This window comes from Topomyia yanbarensis, chromosome 2 (assembly GCF_030247195.1).
Source record: "Topomyia yanbarensis strain Yona2022 chromosome 2, ASM3024719v1, whole genome shotgun sequence".
Lineage (NCBI taxonomy): Eukaryota > Metazoa > Arthropoda > Insecta > Diptera > Culicidae > Topomyia > Topomyia yanbarensis.
In genome coordinates, this window is record NC_080671.1 from 32,918,163 (window position 1) to 32,937,585 (window position 19,423).

At 35.1% G+C, this 19,423-nt stretch overlaps 1 protein-coding gene across 1 annotated transcript in view; it reads left to right on the forward strand.

Moving 5' to 3' along the window:
• The window catches only part of LOC131682332 (clavesin-1-like), a 41,108-nt gene extending 32,778 nt beyond the window's left edge, over nt 1-8,330 (forward strand). Inside the window, exon 3 of the mRNA XM_058963722.1 lies at nt 7,935-8,330. Coding sequence (XP_058819705.1) covers nt 7,935-8,126 — 192 coding nt within the window. The 3' untranslated portion in view covers nt 8,127-8,330. The remainder of the gene's footprint in view (nt 1-7,934) is intronic.
• The last annotated feature ends 11,093 nt before the right edge of the window (nt 8,331-19,423 follow it).

The window sequence follows — 19,423 nt, forward strand, 5'->3', positions numbered from 1 at the left end:
CCGACCCGAACCCGAGAAGCTTAAATTTACAGAACCCGAACCCGACCCGAAACCTGTCGGGTTCAAGTCGGGTCCGGGTTTCGGGTCCAAAAACCCGAACCCGACTATCTCTAATGTTCTTAAATGTAAATTCAAGTGAATTGTGACGCTCCTTTTATGTGCATCTTGTGAGATGTAAATATTTTTAAGTGCATATTTTCGAAAACTATGCCGAAGACACCTAACATGAATAATTTTCGAAAAGGTAGATTTCAGATCTCATTACTACATGGATTAATCATTGATAAATGAACGCCAAAAGCAGTGGCTATCTCAAAGACACGGTGTTTCTAAAATGCAAAACTCGTGAGAAAACTACTTTAAGTGAGGTTTTGACAGTTCAAAACTACGCCCCAGACAAAATAATCCAAATGATTGATGTCGGGATAGCAAATTGACTTCTCCCAAAAATGCGGAATACTTTCCGTAAACCATTCCTCTATTTTCTAAGTATTAGGAGTAGGTACTCCGTCTTGTTGGAAGATAAAATAAAGGTCAACCGCACCTTCTTCATCCACGGTACAACAACATCCTGCAGAACATTCAAGTATAGATCTACTGTTACCCTTAGTCATTATTCAAAGAAATGCGGAGACATTATCTACTTGCTGGACACTATGCCTAGAATGAATCAAGGAGTCGTAAGCTGTGTCGATATGACGATAGGAACCTGACTACAGTCTGGTACAATCCACCTGTGATGCCTTCGATTCAACTCTTGAATATGTTTCATAGGAGAAAAGACTAAAAGATACCTATGCAGTGGATGCTTCAACCGACTCAGCAGTAGGGTTGTGGTACCGGTAATACCGGGAATACCGACCCATTATTGGTTCCGTAATACCGGTAATGTGCAAAAGCCAATACCGGTAATTTCGGTTCCATTCAAATTATTTTTATGATTTCCTCTCGGAATTATCGCTTTGCTGTAAATTGGTGCTTATGCAAAATAAGGCTCCTAATTTCCTGTTAACTATGGAGTTTTAGTGACTTTTCCGATTACCAAAAATTACGAATCGCACCATTCGAAGCAGTACACCAACTCTCAAATTATAAACTACTAAATTGCTGCTCGTTCTTTTATAGATGAAGATATAAGCGCAAACCAAATATATGACTTTTTTATTACGCGCCACCCAGGAAATAATTGGAACCAATCAGAATGTCGCTAATAAAAAAAATAAAACAATTTTTCACGTCTTTTATGTGAAGACTTTGAAATTTAGCAATTCGATATTTTATTTCGACCAAATTTCTGCTCTTGGAGCTGATCGAAGGCTAAAAATGAGCCTCAGTATTGATATTTTGCCACCCTTGTTGATGTGCATTCACTGTGTTCAAAACTATTGGTTTTCAACTGCATTAAAAACTCATTCCTGAACAGCTAAACCTTGCTTAGCTTAGAGCTTAGTTGACCGCCCGTGAATTTCCCGTGATTGATCAAAGCCTGTTGAAATTGCATAATGAACCATTTGTATGATACTTGGGAGTAGTAAATCATACTCAACGTGCAACCTAAAGAGGCTAAGATTATATTATGATTAATAACGTAGATGGCCACGCCCATGCAGGTCAATTTTGGGATGGGAAGGAATGTTAGTTTAACACTTGTGACTATTATGACCGAGGAATTCTCTTCATCATCTACAAGTGTCGCAGGATAGGATTGGTGTTAGTAGGTAGGGAAATGAATCAGGATATATCTAGCTAAGTATTTACGCACCTTGTCTTTCCATTTTAGGTCAAAGTAGAAATATAAATGACGTTCGAATAGGCATTTTAATAATTATTCTTCCACGGGGAGTTACATGAAAGGATAAAGCCGCGTGGAATACTATAGAGGTATCTATTTATCTTTATACAATATGATCTTAGTAATATATACGAAAGTCGCTCGCGATCAATTTCCGAGAATTCGAAACGAGAAATTGGAACTCCGAACAGCCGACCATCGGGAGTATTGCTTCTTCAATGATTCAATGATAAATTCCAAAGTTTGCAGTGCAAAGCAAGCTTACAAAAAATATAAAAGAAATTAATGTGAAGAAATTCACGGCGAAATGTTAATGACAAGTTGGCATATCCACCCTCCTTATCAGACACGTTCCCATAATTGGGTTAAATGCCAAATTACAAACGACATGTTTCTTATGCGTAATAAATATAATAAACACTCTCTTGATCCATTGGTGGCCCAGAAGAAGAATGGATGGGAGAAGAGCAATACTGGCAAAGACCGACTACCATATGGGCGGTTCGAACTCGAAAGAGCGACGCAGAGTACGGCACTGGATGATTTTGAATAAAGGACCAGAAGTTCAATATTACGAAGTTTTAGCTTCCGATGGCCCTACATTTTCCGGCAGAGTGCGGTTTTGGAGTGTTGAAATATTTTCCACTATTTAGGAAAGCAAAAGTAGTACGAAGCTAGTGTCGGACCTTCATTAGACCTCAAGAAGTCACTTTTAGAGGTAATCGTCAATGTAGATTTATCGGTAAACGGTTCCAGATTTAATAAAAAAAAAACTTGTTTTGACAGATCTACAGATCGCTTACCACACAAAAAACTTTTTGTGCACTTTGACAGCTTCATCTTAGGCCTATTCAAAAAATTTCCTACATGAAAGTTTACTTTTTTTAAATACGGTTTTTAAACCAAAGCCTTGAAAGTTATACCTTGGCGTGGAAGAGCCGGTATATTAATATATCCTCTTACTTAGTATAAAATTAGACTTCATCCTTTACAGCTATTGTACAATCGCCCGAAGAAGCATTAAACGTACACAATCGGGAATAGCGAAACAGAAAAGGTGACTATATGTGAGTGATTCACTCAATACAGAATGGATAAAGGCATTGATGCAAAACCTTAAGGACCGACCAGTCTTCGGTACAAAGCAATACGTTGATCTAAGAACTCCTAGCATGTTGTTAGTCGCCTATTACGGCATCGGAGCAGGATCCCAGTGGTTCTATTCTTGGCTCAAATAGTGCAAAAAATAATTTAGCCCGCCGGATACCACACGGCTTCATTAAAAATTCATTCCTGAACAGTTGAAAAAACCCGTTTTGACACATTTGAATTTAAAATACTTAAAACTTGATTTTTAACTGTCAGTACATTCATTTTTTATTAAAAACAAACCCTCGATTGCTGAAAAAATACAATTGTAACACATGAGCTTAGCTCATGTGCTAAAATTGTATTTTAACACATGAGCTCAACTTGACAAAAAAAACGATCACAGAAAAACTTTTATAACTTTTCAAAAATTAAAATTAATATTCTGCAAAAAATCATGAAGACGCACAATAACTTTGCACATTATATCTCAATGACTTTTGAGGGATTGAAGGCTTTTTTAGAGATTAATGCAGTTTTAGCTGAAAACCTGGTCAAGTCTCCCCACGTTCCCCTACACTGACAAAATTCACAATAGTCATTTGACCTCCTTAGTTACATTGAGTTGTTTGAGGATGAAGAGTTTCTTGGCAAAGAAGAAAGAATAGTGGAGCAGGGAAGATTTATCGTAAATTTACCATTCGGACTCCCATATCCAAACCAGAAAAGAATTCTTCGTACTTCATTGTGCGTTTAAGGCTGTTTTCGTAAACTATGCGTGCGATTATGTAAAACTGCGTAAATATTGCATCTTCTACGTTATATATGCAATTATATGTCAATAGACGCCACTCTTTATAGATAGATGGACGAATATTACTAGTTTAGAAGTCTATCGCTGAAGTGTAACACTTTTTAAAAAAAAAATTTATTATATCCATTTTGATTTTTGTTGTTTCATACTATCATCAGATTTTTTTGGATTTCTCACTCTTAAGGCTTTCCACGAAAACAATGCATAACAAGTTCTGCTCCGAACGACGCAGAATAATCAAATTTTGTTGAATTACAATTTATCGAGTTGTTAATTTCTGTTAATTTGGTAAAATATCTGCGTGAAGTTTGGTAAATTTGGTGAGATTGCTTTCTATAAATTAACATTACCAAAAAATTCAACTCGCACGTCGCAAGAATATGAAATTATTCCATCTCCATTTTTGAAACGACTCGGGGCAGTAACGGCCACCGTTTGGAGTGTGTCTGATAGGTTCCGTCAGAGAAAAATGTAATATCGCCGAAAAATACAAGCAATGATTTGAAATTGACCAGTTTATGTCACAACCGAGATAATACAATAGTTGTTACGGCATTTAATTAGCAAGGGACTGGAAGGTGAAGTATATTTTTCAATATTAAGAGCCATAGTACTGAAGGGAGAGCAAGGAGTTGAAGGGAAAAAGATTATAAAAGCGTGGAAGGATCATATATGCAAGCTTAGAGTTCACCGGCGACTTAACTTTTTGTCTGCTACCGTAGGAGTCAAGATCTTTTGGCATTAGAAATGCGACTCACCTGAGTCTACGGCATGTCCGGACAAGCGTAAAGGAACTTGTTACTTCATGCTGTCGGAACCGAAAAAACGAGATTATACACCTACCCTTGTTTATACCACAAAGGGTGACTTCAAAAAAACGTCTACTACTTCTTCTAGACAAGACTAGGGATCTTTGGTGTTTTGGCTTGATTTGACATTGTGCCGTTATGCAAAATCAATTCCATAGAAACATCAGGAAAAAAAATTGTTCCCAAAGACTGCAATACGCCAAACTACATCAATAAATTAAAAGATTTTGGTCAATTTCGAACCAATAACTCAAAGAATCAGATGTTGCAGAAAGTAAAAAGAAAATGTAATGAAAGTAGAAAAATTATGGGAGAGCAGCTACAGATACTGCTGTGTAATATTTTGTGAGCGCTATTCAAAATTGTTTTTTTTTAATATTGCTTATCACAAATTGGATCCTTTTCTTAATTTGGATAACGATTCAATTTCCACCGTCTCTACAAAGTCCAATAATTTCATTAACAACCTTTACTACCGCTCTACGCATAATTGTTCCATGTATAGGGAATCCCATACCACATGGGGCGGTTATGCGTATAGCGGCAGTTGAGTTCTAAAACAAAAAATATCTAAATAATATATAATAATCCTAGAAACACGAAGATGTCTTTAAATGAATGTATTTCACACAAAAATTACCTATATTTTTAAACTACGTGGCCCACAAAAGTGCTATTAAAAACATATTGATCGTGAGCAGTAGCACGTTCCTGATGTGATGAAACTGAACACAATGTGGCTTCAGAAAACTTTCATTTTGTTTTTCAATAAACATTCTCCTTTGCTATCAGAAGGCTTTCAAACAAATCAATATTGTGTTTGCGAATCTCCTTCTGATGATTTAAGATCAGGTTGATGAATTTTCGAGCCGCGCGTTTCTTGTTGCAAGAAAAGAAATAACGATTCTGGAGTGTCTGTTGCCGCGACTCATAATTTATCTTTACGCTTGGTATTAATCCGGTTTAACCAAAACTGAAATCAGCTGCTCAAGAATGGTCTGTTTTTGATTGGTGTAATAATACAAAAAAAAATCCAGAAAAATATATTTCGAAACAGATCTTGATGTGGGCATTCTGTTAAGTGTTCATGGTTTGTTGCCTATCCTCATCACGGGGCCCTTAAAATCCCCTGGTCGGGCCCAGTGTGCCCTTGCGTAAAGACAGTGCTGATTGCAGGGCTAGTGTTACTATCCTACTGACTGTTTGCATTGTACTATTTTTTAATTAGTCCCTATAGGCCCTTTAAAATTATAGTAATAATTGATTATATACCAATAGTTTCGTTCTGTTAGGCCTTCTTTATATTATTTAACGAAGGGTAGAACTTCGAGATGAGAAAACGTCGAGATAATGGAATTACGTTTTTACGAATAATTATAAGTTTTCAAAATTTTCTAAAACTGGTCGCATTTGTAAACTTGTGTTACATTGAAAATGAAATTACCGACTAACTGTAAAATAACTATCGTATGATTCTATAGGAGTCCTCACAAATTCATTTTTCGAAATCTCAATTTGGAAAAACCAACCAAAATTCTAAATTCCCTCTTTGGCAAGTATAAGTTATCTGCAAAATAACTCATACTTTAAAATCCGTACCGATCTTCCCGCTCTCTTCCAACTCACCGTAGATCTTCTTCCACGGCAACGATATGAGTAAGATTCACCGTTTTATCGATCCGGACCGGCTGCCCGGCAACTATGGGGGTACTCTGCCGATGATGGACTACGGTGGCCGCGATTGGTATCCGTGTGTGTTCCGGCACATCCAGCACATCAACGACTGGAACACTTTCGGTCTGGTCAGCGATCCTGAGTTGCAGAAATATTTCAAATAGATTCGATTTACAAAGTTATACAGATCTATAATCGATGGAATGACTATAACTTGGTATCAATTTCTTTTCTTCGTTTCAAAGAACCAGTATCAAAACAACAAACGCTTGAAAATGGTGAGATACTAGTGTTTGAGCGCAATCAAAACTCGAATAGAGTGTCCAAATTTCCCCCCGCGTATTTGAGTTGATTAGTTGAACAAAGCTGACAGACACTGCTGTAACCAAATGGCTTCAAATGGATAAAGTGATTATAGAAATAGGGTAAAAGTAGACTCATTACCCTATTTCGATTCACTTTTGAATTAGATAGAGTTATTTGTACAATGATTAAATTCAGACTCAAGAGCTAGTGTGACAATTTGAAACCAAAAAGTTATCGGACCTATTTCTTCGTTATTACTGTAGTAATCAAAGTATTAATAAATCTCTTAGTTTAGTAGTCACGGTGTAGTCGAAATATTTTTAAATAAATAAATAAAAAAATCTGTTCTCATTAGTCTCCCTTTCATATCGAAATTGGATTTGAATACGTTTTATTTAGAATAGTAAACAGAGAAACTGTTTCTGTGTTCTTATTCTTAAGTTAACATTTTGGTCGCTTTTATTTCTTTTAATTTGTAAAGAAATATGAATAGAAATTTTTTGAACACCGCCATATTTATCGAAAGCGAAAGAGACAAAGAGTGGCTCTTATTACTGCATAAGTCTTATTGCCAGAATTCTCCTTGTAATTTCATCATCAGCACGTACTGTACTGCAACTGAATTCTCCTTGTAAGGAATTACGATCTCCTGTCAAAGAAGAAAATTGTCAGGGGGTGGGCGTAGCGTAGTTGGTAAATCGATTGCCTTGTACGCAGCGCACCTGGGTTCGAGTACCGACTCCGGGTTAGCAATTTTTCATAAGAGATTTTTCTAACCCGAAGAGGGGAATGACCTTAAGGTTACGGAATTACGATACGACCACCGCAGCCTTAGTGCGGAAAAATTCAAAATCGTTCTACTAGAAAAAGAATGTGTAATGTATTTCTGGACAGAAAATTTGATCAAATTTATTCGACGTGACCTTGAAAATGAAAAGTTAAAAAACATTCCACTGGAGAGGTTTTCAATATTTTATACCATCTCTTCCTATTACTTTATTTATTCTACATCTGAGTGGCTTTCAAGAATTTATGCGTTTTCCGATATTATTATTACTGGAATGCAACAATCACAATGAAACTCTTCCGTTAAATGAATCCTTCCGCTGAGAAACATGCAATTTATAGTGTTTTCCGGTCCCTTAACACCTAAAAATAAACTGCAATCAGATCGAGCGCCATTTCCCAACGCGCATTTGTTCACGATCGAGGTGACCTACTACGATTGATTGACATGTGTAACGCGAACGAGTATCAGAAACATTGACGCCATTTAATCAGGCGTCCGACGTCGTAAAAGTTCTACACACTGCACACTTGGGGGCAACCAGAAACTATGCCTACTTATGCTATGTTATTTTTCTATCAATCACCCATTAAGTTCACTGATCCTGCACTAATCTAATCTTAACCGACTTTTTTTCTGCCTCTCTCTCTCTCTCTCTCGCAGATGTTCTTCCACGGAAATAACATGAAACAATTCCACCAGTATCTCAGCCCAGAAGTGTTGCCGAAGAACTACGGCGGGGAGCTGCCGGAGATTGACTACTCGGGCAAGGATTGGTACCCGTGCGTGGACAAATGCGTGGATCACATTCGCAAGTACAACGAGTGCGGGTTTGCGACCAAGACTGAGAAGTAGGGTTGGGATAGCAATTTTAGCCAAAAACGAACCAAAAAAAGACTCAATCCAATCTAGAATCGAACGGGTACAAATGGACTTTTTATTGTAAATCATACAATTTGTTTTCATTACGTTACGTCAATATTCAGCACGGCTGCTGATTTAGTTACCATTTTAGCAACGAATTATTATTAAAAATGCGCCTAGACAGGTAAAATGTTATTGAATGTTTTATTTTGTAAAAACAATTGTCATTACTCGTGTTTCCATTTTATACTCGTAATAAAATAATCAAATTTTAGATATTTTTTTCCACGATGTAGTTTATTTAGTTACAATCGTATATTTGTTTCAAAAGTCTACTAAAAATAAAATGTGCATTATTTCGAATCAATTATAACTATGAATGCAGCCAATTGAAGTCTGGCTAGATATTTCCCATGTCATCTATCTATCTATCTATCCATCTATCTATATCTATATATATATATATATATATATATATATATATATATATATATATATATATATATATATATATATATATATATATATATATATATATATATATATATATATATATATATATATATATATATATATATATATATATATATATATATATATATATATATATATATATATATATATATATATATATATATATATATATATATATATATATATATATATATATATATATATATATATTAATATATATATATATATATTAATATATATATATATATTAATATATATATATATATATATATATAAAAGTCAATGTTTGTATGTATATGATTTATAGCCTCCCAAACGGCTTAACCGATTTCCGTAAAAATTTATACACAGTAGGTATTTGTTATGGGGCGGGTTTGTGTGCTATTAGTTGGAGATTATCTGCCCGCCAGATGGCGCTTTGGAACAAATTGTGGTTTCCTCCTATTTTGTTGAAAATCGCAGCAACGCGCGATGGGTATTAGCTAGTTGTTTATAAAAAACGAAGTTTTAAAATAACTGTAGGGCAGGTAAGGCAAACAATTTGAGCTGATGCCTTTTATTTGAGCACTAGCAGTTATAAGTAGTATTCGTAGAGCTGAAGTTATTGTAATTAATCTGATGGGATTCCGCCACCACAGTTCTGCCAGGGATATTTTCAGTAAACGGCGTAAAATGAAATTTTGATATATCTTCGTTCTCTTACAATATTATTGAAAACCGATAAAACTTACCAATTTAGGTTGTCTTTGGCTATCTTTTTCATGTAATTGGGCTTGAATATATTCTAGGAGAGGATTGCGTCGGAAGGTAAAAATTGAGCAGCTTCTGGCACCGAAAGAGAAGCTCATATCTTTATCAAAATAGGTTTTTCGTGTTGATCTTTGCAGTCATACGGAAAAATAGATTTACTCTTCATGCGCTAGAAAAAAATATGGCTTGAAAGGGTTACGGGAGGGGCAAGACAACAAAAAAAACATCATTATAATTTTTTATGTGATTCAGAGAGTGTTAATCTATTCAAAAAATTCCTTACAATAATGCAACATTCGTACAACATTTTCCTACATTTGCATTGCCCAATGTTGAAAATTGAACAAGTTACAGTGAATATCAGGAGGCACCTCAACGTGGTGTACCACAGCGTGTTTGGTAGAACAACTTTATTCAAACAAATTCGGCATCTCTAAAACTTTAGGATATGAAAGAATGGGCTTTTATCTTTCATTTGCAAACAACAGTAAAAAAATCGATCTGGTATTCCAGAACAACCTATTATTTTAAAGTTTTTTTGTTTGAAGACTTTTAATATGAAAGAAACTACAAATCGATCTAAAATCCTCCGTGGAAGTTATTGAAATTTTTTTAAAGTTTTTAAATTCGCAGTAGGCTTACTGAGTCGATTTCTAAAATCATTTTCATTCGCAAAAAAAATGTGTGCTTTAATTAAACAGTGTTTTCTGAAGAATTTGAGTTTGCTTAGCTTAGCTTAGTTGAGCGCCCGTGAGTTTCCCGTGAGCCTGCTGAAATTACATATTGAACCAAATGTATGATACTTGGGAGTAGTACATCATACTCAACGTGTAACCTTTTTTTTGTTTTTTTAAAATAAATCTTATGTAAACATAGACAACCATACATAGGAAAACTGCGGTTGTTTACGTCTGGCCTATCAAGACAACACCTAAAATGAAAAAAACTATATGCATTGCATGGTGTTTATGTCAAATCAAAATAACACTGCGGGAAAACCGGGAAAACATGTATTCATTTTTTCTGACAGGGTATCATTTGTCGTGAAATTCGATATGTCAAATGCTTCTGATAGTGTCAAATCAAGACTGTCAACATATTTCTTTATATTAAATTTAAATTTTATTTTTACGTTTCCTGAGTTGGAAAAAAACATTGTTGTAATCACGAAAATCATCTTTATCCTTGTATGTAATAAAAAAAGATTTTTTTTTTCTCATTTAATGACCCAATTGCTGAATAACATAAACGTAGTCAGAAAATGAAAATAAAAAAAAGAGATTTATGGACTCCCAAACGGCTTAACCGATTGCTGTCAAAATTTATACGTAGTAGGCATTCGTTTTGGAGCGTGTTTGTGTGCTATTGGTTTGGGATTATCTGCCCGCCAGATGGCGCTTCGGAACGAATTGTGTCCTCCTATTTCGTTGAAAATCGCAGCAACGCGCGATGGGTATTAGCTAGTATTCTCATATTGAACACAAGAGAAACTTTTTATTCCAACGTTGCTATAAATTTTTGACACCAGCATTGTACCATGACTTTTTTTCTACCCATCGACTTGCAAACAAAGGTACAATGATTATTCACGCTGGCGAACTTAATTGATATAAATAAATAAACTACAGTCGGGTCTCCTACTACGCGATTAACAGGGGGCGTGAAAAAGGAATACGCGTTGTAGGATACCCATAGCTTATGGGATTTCGACTAATTGGGGCTGTGGCCGATTATTTCGTCCGTGTCAACATGTAGCGCCATACTTTCTTTTGCAAAGTTGTTGTACTCACTTGGGCCTACAACTTAGTGTAATTGGGTATCCAATTAGTTGAGAACTATGCCGTCAGGGGTGCTATGAAAAAAGAGTAAATAAAATCGAAATTCTCGTCGTAAATTCGACTATCATCAAATGGATTCAATGTCAAATATATCAAGACCCTGATTATTTTGAAATGTTGTGTCTTCGGGGAATTTATAAAAGAAGTCCAGAGCTTTTGGATGGTAGAAAGTATAATTCGCAATTACCCCACCAGGCGGCGCTAGTGCTAATGCAAATATTCAACACATGTTAAAATAATTCTATATCTCAACATCGTGATTAGATAGAGTAGTACTGTCTTTAGCAAAGTTGCTCGAGAGGTCGAGGACTACCCAACGGTAACAGATTAGTTTTGAATAGTCTCACTATGTGGCGCTAGTGAGCGTAGAAGCTTTCAACATATGGTAGATTATGATATATCTCAAAAGTCAAATTGTGTTTTCGGAAAAGTTCTCGAGGAGGTCAAAGGCTACTAGATTATGGATAGATTAAATTGGAATGGACCCACCAGGCGGCGCTAGTGAGCATTTTCTATCAAAGCATGTATCTCGAGATCATGATCATTTAGAAGGGTGGTGTCTTTGGCAATATTCATAGGCAGGTCGAGCTCTGTCCTACGGCGAACAAACTAGTTCAGAACTCGCCCACTAGATGGCGCTAATATGAATGAAACATTCTTAACATATTTCTAAAGTCTGATAATAAAAGAAAACGCTGTTTTTAGTAAAGTTCTCCAGGGGGACAAGTGCTGTTTGACAATGTATAGAAAAATTTGGATTTTAGTAGCTAGGTGACACTAGTGAGCATGCATTTTTCCTTTCAATTTCTGCATTTCAACATAAAGGGTAGTTTAGAAGGGTAGTGTCTTCAACAAAGTTGCTCGAGTGGTCGAGGATTACCCAACGGTAACGGATTAGTTTAGAATACTCTCACTATGCTGCGCTAGTGAGCGTTCATGCTTTCAGCATATGATAGATAATGATATATCTCAAATGTCTAATGATTGCGTTTTCGGCAAAGTTCTTGAAGAGCTCAAGGACTACTCGATCATGGATAGATTAAATTGGAATGGACCCACAAGGTTACGATAGTGAGCAAGTATATATTCATACTGTGTTGCGCTTCGGCTTCGCCTCATCAGAAACCAACACTAACTTGATGTGATGTCCCGTTCGAGCAGAAGTTCTGTTTATGCCGATGGGACACAGTGAAACCGAAACTTGTCTTGGCTTAGCAGGCCTATGCGAAAGCACTAGTAAAGTAAAGTACTAGTAAAGTATATACAGGGTGTTTGGTTCATGGTTAAGAATCTCTCGGGGGGTGATAGATTGCCATATTTGGAGAAAAAAATTGTTCTAAACATACCATCAAATCTCAACCGTTACAGAGTTATTCAACTTTTTGTGTAAAAAACTTTTTTGTCTTAAAATACCTCTAACTTTAAAAGTATACTTTGTATTTTAAATATTTCAGTTCCATTCGAAAGGTGAGAAAATTTCCTATTGAACGGTGTTCTCATATCTTTTAAGTAATTAGTTTTAATTACCTTTTAGCTGTAAAGTAGTTAAAAGCTAGTGTTTTTGAGGAGGTTTTTGCTAATTTTCTCGAAATAATGAAGTATGATTATAGCAATATCCATTATCCAAAAGTTGGGTTTTAGGACGATTCATAATTTATTCTTGGACGTCATATTTCTATCTCTTCTCATTTCTTTGTAATTTCATTACTATACTTTTCCTGTAACCGACTAGCAAGTGCTTAAAAGACTCTAATCTAAAAAATATGCTTTATATCGTTATTTACAAGATTTCATTGGAAAGCTGAGAAAATGTCCTATCAGTGTATGTACAAATATCTTTTAGTTAAGTGTACTAAATGATTTTTTACTAACGAAATAACTCAAAATTTGTGTTTTTTGGAGAGTTTTTTAATTATTCTAATTATTAATCAACAAAATTTATCGTTACTATTGTTCATTTGATGCCCCTTAATATTCTCTATAACTTTTTATTTGACACTTTGTCTATATCTCTTTTCATTTTGCTGCTATTTAATAGTTAACACAGCATGAGCTCGCCACAAATGTAGTGGGTTCGAAATCGTTATTTTTCCATATGAAACGATGTGATAAAAACGATTTTGCGTCGAAACCAAAAGAGATAATTGAATGGAGTCAAAGAAAGAACTGTAGAACTTGCTGAGATGCATTATTTCCATGATAATAATGATGATGTTTACTATTTACTATTTTAAGAAAATTAACGAAAATGCTAATAATAGAACTAACTTTAAACTAATTTACTTTTAAAAGAATACTAAATTCACTTAACTGAAAGGTATTACTACATTTTTCACTGTAAAATTTTCCTGGCTTTCGAATAAAAAGAAAAACAGTACAATAAGTGCCATAATTTTTCAATTAGAGCTGATACTAGTGAGAATGAGATAAAAATATCAAAGTTGAATAACCTAAAATCATGAAAATAAGAAAAGGTAAGTGTATCATGTCAAAGAACGAATTAAGCACCTCATCAAGACTAACAATCTGAATTATTAAAATGATGAGGTTAACTATAAGGATTTTCAAGAAATGAAGGAAAAATCGTTCAAAATTGTTTAGTTTTCAATAAATTACTTTGAAAAGGCTACTTAAACTTATTAGCTGAAACATGTAAGGGCATCACTCAATGCGAAATTTTCTCACCTTTCGAATGGAACTAAAATATTTAAAATACAAAGTATACTTTTAAAGTTAGAGGTACTTTAAGGTTCAAGTTACCTTTTTTGAGCATGTGTTAGATTTGAACGCTGGGTAGTATGGGTAGGAAAAATTGTGTTCAGCTTTGCCACCAGATTATCCATTTAAACCTTTTCAAAACTCTAAAAGAAGAATATCAGCCGATTTATTAGATCACAACGATTCAAATCATACAAAATAGCTGCTGGAAAAACTATCGGTTTCGCTAAATGGTGCTTTTGAAAAAGTGGCTGTGATTTTTTGTCACACTACCACACCATACTGGGGTACGCAACACAACTGCGCAATGAAAAAACCACAGCCACTTTTTCAATAACATCATTCGGCTAATCCGATGGTTTTTCCAGCAGGTATTTTGCACGAATTGAATCGTGATGATCTAATAGATCGACTGATATTCTTCTTTTAGAGTTTTGAAAAGGTTTAAATGGATAATCTGGTGGCAAAGCTGAACACAATTTTTCTTACGCACACTACCAAGCCTTGAGGTAACTTGAGCCTTAAGACAAATAAGTTTTTACACAAAAAGTTCAATAACTCTGTAACGGTTGAGATTTGATGGTATGTGTAGAACAATTTTTTTTCCAAATATGGCAGTCTATCACCCCCCGAGAGATTCTTAACCATGAACCAAACACCCTGTATTATATTCTGTATCTCGAGATCATGATAATTTGCAACGGTGATGTCTTTGGTAATATTCATCGGCAGGTCGAGTTCTGCCTTACGGCGAACAGATTAGTTTAGAACTCACCCATTAGGCGGCGCTAAAACTTTCACAATATTGTAGATCCTTTTTTAAAGTCTGGTAATTACTAGGTTACGCGAGTAAGCACGTGTTCTGCGTGACACTAGTAAGCACGCATTTTTTTCATTTTCATCATTTCAATATTAAGGCAGTTTAGAAAGGTGGTGTCTTCAACAAAATTATTTGATAGGTCAAGGACTGGTGACCGATTAGTTTGGTATACTGTCACTATGCGGTGTTAGTGGGCGTGGAAGCTTTCAACATATGGTAATTCATAAACTACCATGTCTCAGATGTCTAATAAATTAGAAAGATGGTGTTCTCGCAAAAGTTTTTTGAGAAGAATAAGGGCTACGATTATGAATAGATTATTTACTGCTCTGATTCTTGTTAATTTTATTTAAATTTCTGAAGTAGCCTCAAAACGGATAAGAGGATAAATTCATCAACCCATTCTCTCGCGCATTATGAGAGTATGCAAAAGAAATCTGCCATCATCAGACAGCTCTAGAACTACCGATGAATTTCACTGAAGAAAGCCTTCTAAACTGTCATGATTTTGAGGTGCTAAAATTCGTAATCAATTTTTTTTTCTCTCTAATGCCACCTAGTAACTGAAATCCACGTTAATCTGATAACACCATTTTCATGAATTATCAAACTTTTGACTTAAGCTACTACGTAGTAGAAGTTGTATTCTCCCTAGGAATGAGTGAGTTCTGAACTAATCTGATCACAGTACGATAAAACTCAACTTGCCGATGAAGTTTGCCAAAGATACCACTCATCCAAATTATCTTGATCCCCAGAAAAAAATTTAGAAAAAGCTTGCTCACTAGCGCCGCCTGGCGGGTCCATTCCACTTCAGTCTGTCTATAATCGAGCAGCCCTTGATTTTCTCAAGAACTTTGCCGAAAACACCATCTTTCTAAGTTACACTCTTGAGATGTATCATAATTTACCAGCTCCTAAAAGTTTCTGTGCTCACTAGCGCCGCATAGTGAGAGTATTCTAATCTAATCGTTGGGTAGTTCCCTACCTCTCAAGCAACTTTGTTGAAAATACTACCCTTCTGAACTGCGTTTAGATGCACAAATTGAAAGAAAAAATGCGTGCTCACTAGTGTCACCTAGCGGGTTAATCCAAAATATTTTTTACATTGTCAAACAGCACTTGTCCGCCTGGAGAACTTTATCAAAAACAGCGTCTTCCTAAATTATTGGACTTTAGAAATATATCAATAATGTTGAGCAGGCATTGTAATTCTCTCTCACTCACGCGAGAAGAAGCTTATCTGAGGTCCAACTTTTCCGAGATAAGATGAGTCGCAAAATTCTCCGTCTCCACAAATAGCGTGAGAATGATTTTCCGGGTAAAATTTATTTGACTTTTTCCTTCTCACCGGAGAAGGTGATAAAATTTTAATTTCGCAGAAATCAATAAAAACTTTAAAAAATACACTTAATTACTAAGAAATAAAACAATAAAACAATAAAACAAGAAAAGCGGCAAAAAAATATGATAGACTTGTTTTTTCGTGTTTTGGAATAACGACAGGAAAGCAACGAGCGAAAAAAGGATATCGTGATAAACTCATTCTTTCATTCTCCGGCTGTTTTATTTATCCGGAGAAATAACACGTTGTATTTATCCGGAGAAGTTGTGTGAGTGCCAATAACTTTTCGTATGAAAATGTGAGTTTTTATTGTCGCAGTAGCAAACTATCCGGGCGCATTTACTCATATGAGCGATAAATGCAATGCCTGATGTTGAGAAAGTTGCATTAAGATAAGGCAGAGCTCAACCTGTCTATGAATATTGCCAAAGACACCACCCTTCCAAATGATCATGATCTCGAGATACAGGATATGAAAAATAATGCTCACTAGTGGGTCCATTCAACTTTAATTTATCCATAATCGAGTAGCCTTTGACCTACTCAAGAACTTTGCCGAAAACACCATCTTTCTAAGTTATTAGACTTTTGAGATAAATCATTATCTACTACGTGCTGAAAGCATCTTTCTTCATAGCACTCCTGACGGCATAGTTCTCAACTAATTGGATACCCAATTACACTAAGTTGTAAGCCCAAGTGAGTACAACAACTTTGCCAAAGAAAGTATGGCGCAACATGTTGACACGGACGAAATAATCGGCCACAGCCCCAATTAGTCGAAATCCCATAAGCTATGGGTATTCTACAACGCGGGTACCGCGCAGTAGGAATCCCCGCAGTAGGAAGCCGCGTTGTAAGAATCCGCGTAGTAGGAGACCCGACTGTATTGAAATCGAACAGCGACATCCGCTTACCAAAAAAATCACAATGGAAAGAAAATCATTTGGCAGGGAGTGGTAAATAAATTGAAGAGATTGCCACCTTAGAATTATTAATGGCGTCAATCCATCATTCAGTTACCACCACTTTCATATAACACCCATTTTTACTTATCTAAATGTTTTGTGACAACCATAAGTCCTCACCTTGGAAACAAAAACGACTACAATCATCAGTTTTTGAAATAAGTAAATTATCCAATTTAAAATTCCCGAATGTTCTAAAAATTATTAAATAAAAAAAATTAAAATAAAAAAATTATCGTAACTTGGGATTTGAACCCAAGCCAACTAGGTTCACTCAAACCTATAGAAGGCTATTGTAGCCTTTGTACAGACTCTATTGAGCAGCCTAGACTTGTCGGTACATCGGTGAAATCTTAAGCATTCGATGTATGCAAGATTGGTGCAGACAGTAAGGTAAGTGCTTAGTATTCAACAGGTTGCTGGTTCGGATCCAGGTACGTGATATGATATCCAACAATTTTTCTCTAACTGTAACGTAGCACTAAAAAAGAATATGGCTTCCAAAGAAATTGATGGTGTGTGTAACTTGAAATAAATGTCTTTTTTAATAATTTTCCTATGATAATTCTCTCAGCTGAATAACGGTAATGAAAAAGTTTATTGATAAAGCTGAATTGTGGTTTTCTACTGGCTGTATACGTGCTGAATAATTGTTCTTTTATGTTGCTTAATCAGGACCAGCTGAATAAATTCTTCAAATCCAGATGCTTAAGGGTGGAATAAACGATATATAATTACACGTATATTTCCAATGTTCAGCTAAAGCTGAATAAAGCAACTGTTAAAACGTTTATAAAACCACGAAATGTTTGTTGGGCTTGCATCGACTAAATCGAATGGCAAGTATAAGTCCAGCCAATTATCCATTCAAATGAAGCCAGTTCGACCCTAATCGGAAACTATACTAAAAACGCTTTTAATCCACCTAACAGTGTGATGAGACATTTCTTATAACTCTTATCACTCTCTTCGGATATTATATCGTTTGAGAACATTTAGAACTTGATGCTTCGCGATGTTTTTGATAACACATACTACATGGGATAGTGGCAGGACTCAGAGAATCACTCAAATCAGCATAGGACAACATCAGTGCTAGAAATCTCAAACCAAATCAATGGGAAAGCGAAAAAATGGCCCATAAAATAGACATACAACGAATTATTGCTAATGCTCTGTTAATAGAATATCTAAATTCCTCAATCAATGCATTGTGGTGGGAAAACTGATTTTTCTAAAGGGGTTATGTATATTGTACTGAGCCAAAAAAAATCGATTTTTTTTAATCGATTTGAAGTTTATACTTTACTCAAATTTCCAACGCGACTGAGAATTAAGAAATCAACGCTTTTTCTTGAAAAAACCCACCATTCCACTATGGGTCACAAGGGCGGTTTTTCGGTACAAAAATCAATAACTTCCAAACCGTTCATTTTAGAGAAATTATGTCTGAGAGAATATTTTTGGAAATTAAATTTTCTTACTTTTAAAGCAAAATGTAGCTATGGTGGTCCCCTCAAACATTATTTTCGAAAAATTATGTTTAGAACTAAATGGTGTAGCAAGGTACTTACTTCAGCAAAGTTGTAGAAAAATGTTTTTCAAGTAACACTTTCAAATGCATCAAAGTTATAGCATTATAGCATTATCGGTTTTCATGTTGTAATTATTTTTCTTGTTTATCTTAGGGTGTCATTTTAGTGTTTCTGAAAAAGTCAGTTTTTTAACTATAACTTTTTAAATAGTTAGTCTATCTTCATACTCTCTATGAAGCAATTTTAGTACTTTTCATTGCGCATATTTCTGCTGAAGAATGTGAATCGATATCATTTTTCGTTATCGAATTACGATCATTTTTTTAAATAAAAATGATAGTTTTCAATGACCTCTAACTCAGAAGGTTGCAAAAACTAGCAGCTAAATTTGTACTCTTTCGAAAGTGCATCAAAAATACTGTAAAATATCTCAAAATCAACTTTTGCTTTTTTGTCATTCAGCGAAAAATGTTGACATCAACATTATGATTAAATGACATCAGCATACGGCTGTTTTTAAGGGTCTGGTCATTGCCATTTAGAACCTGCTTTACTAGAGCAAAAAGTCGAGTTGTTAAATGATTTTTTGAGCTTGTCAAATATATGTACACAAATATTGAAAACGTTAGGCTCAAACAGATATTTATTTTACTATTCTACGTAACTACTTTATTATCATCGTCATCCTCATAATTATTATAATCACAATCATCAACATCATCAGCATCGTCGTCGTTATAGTTATCTGAATCGTGTCTCTTTTCTTAAAGTGCTAACTCATTTAATATTGAACTTATTTCAGTGCGTTTACTGTATCGGGATCTTCTAACTGCAAGAACC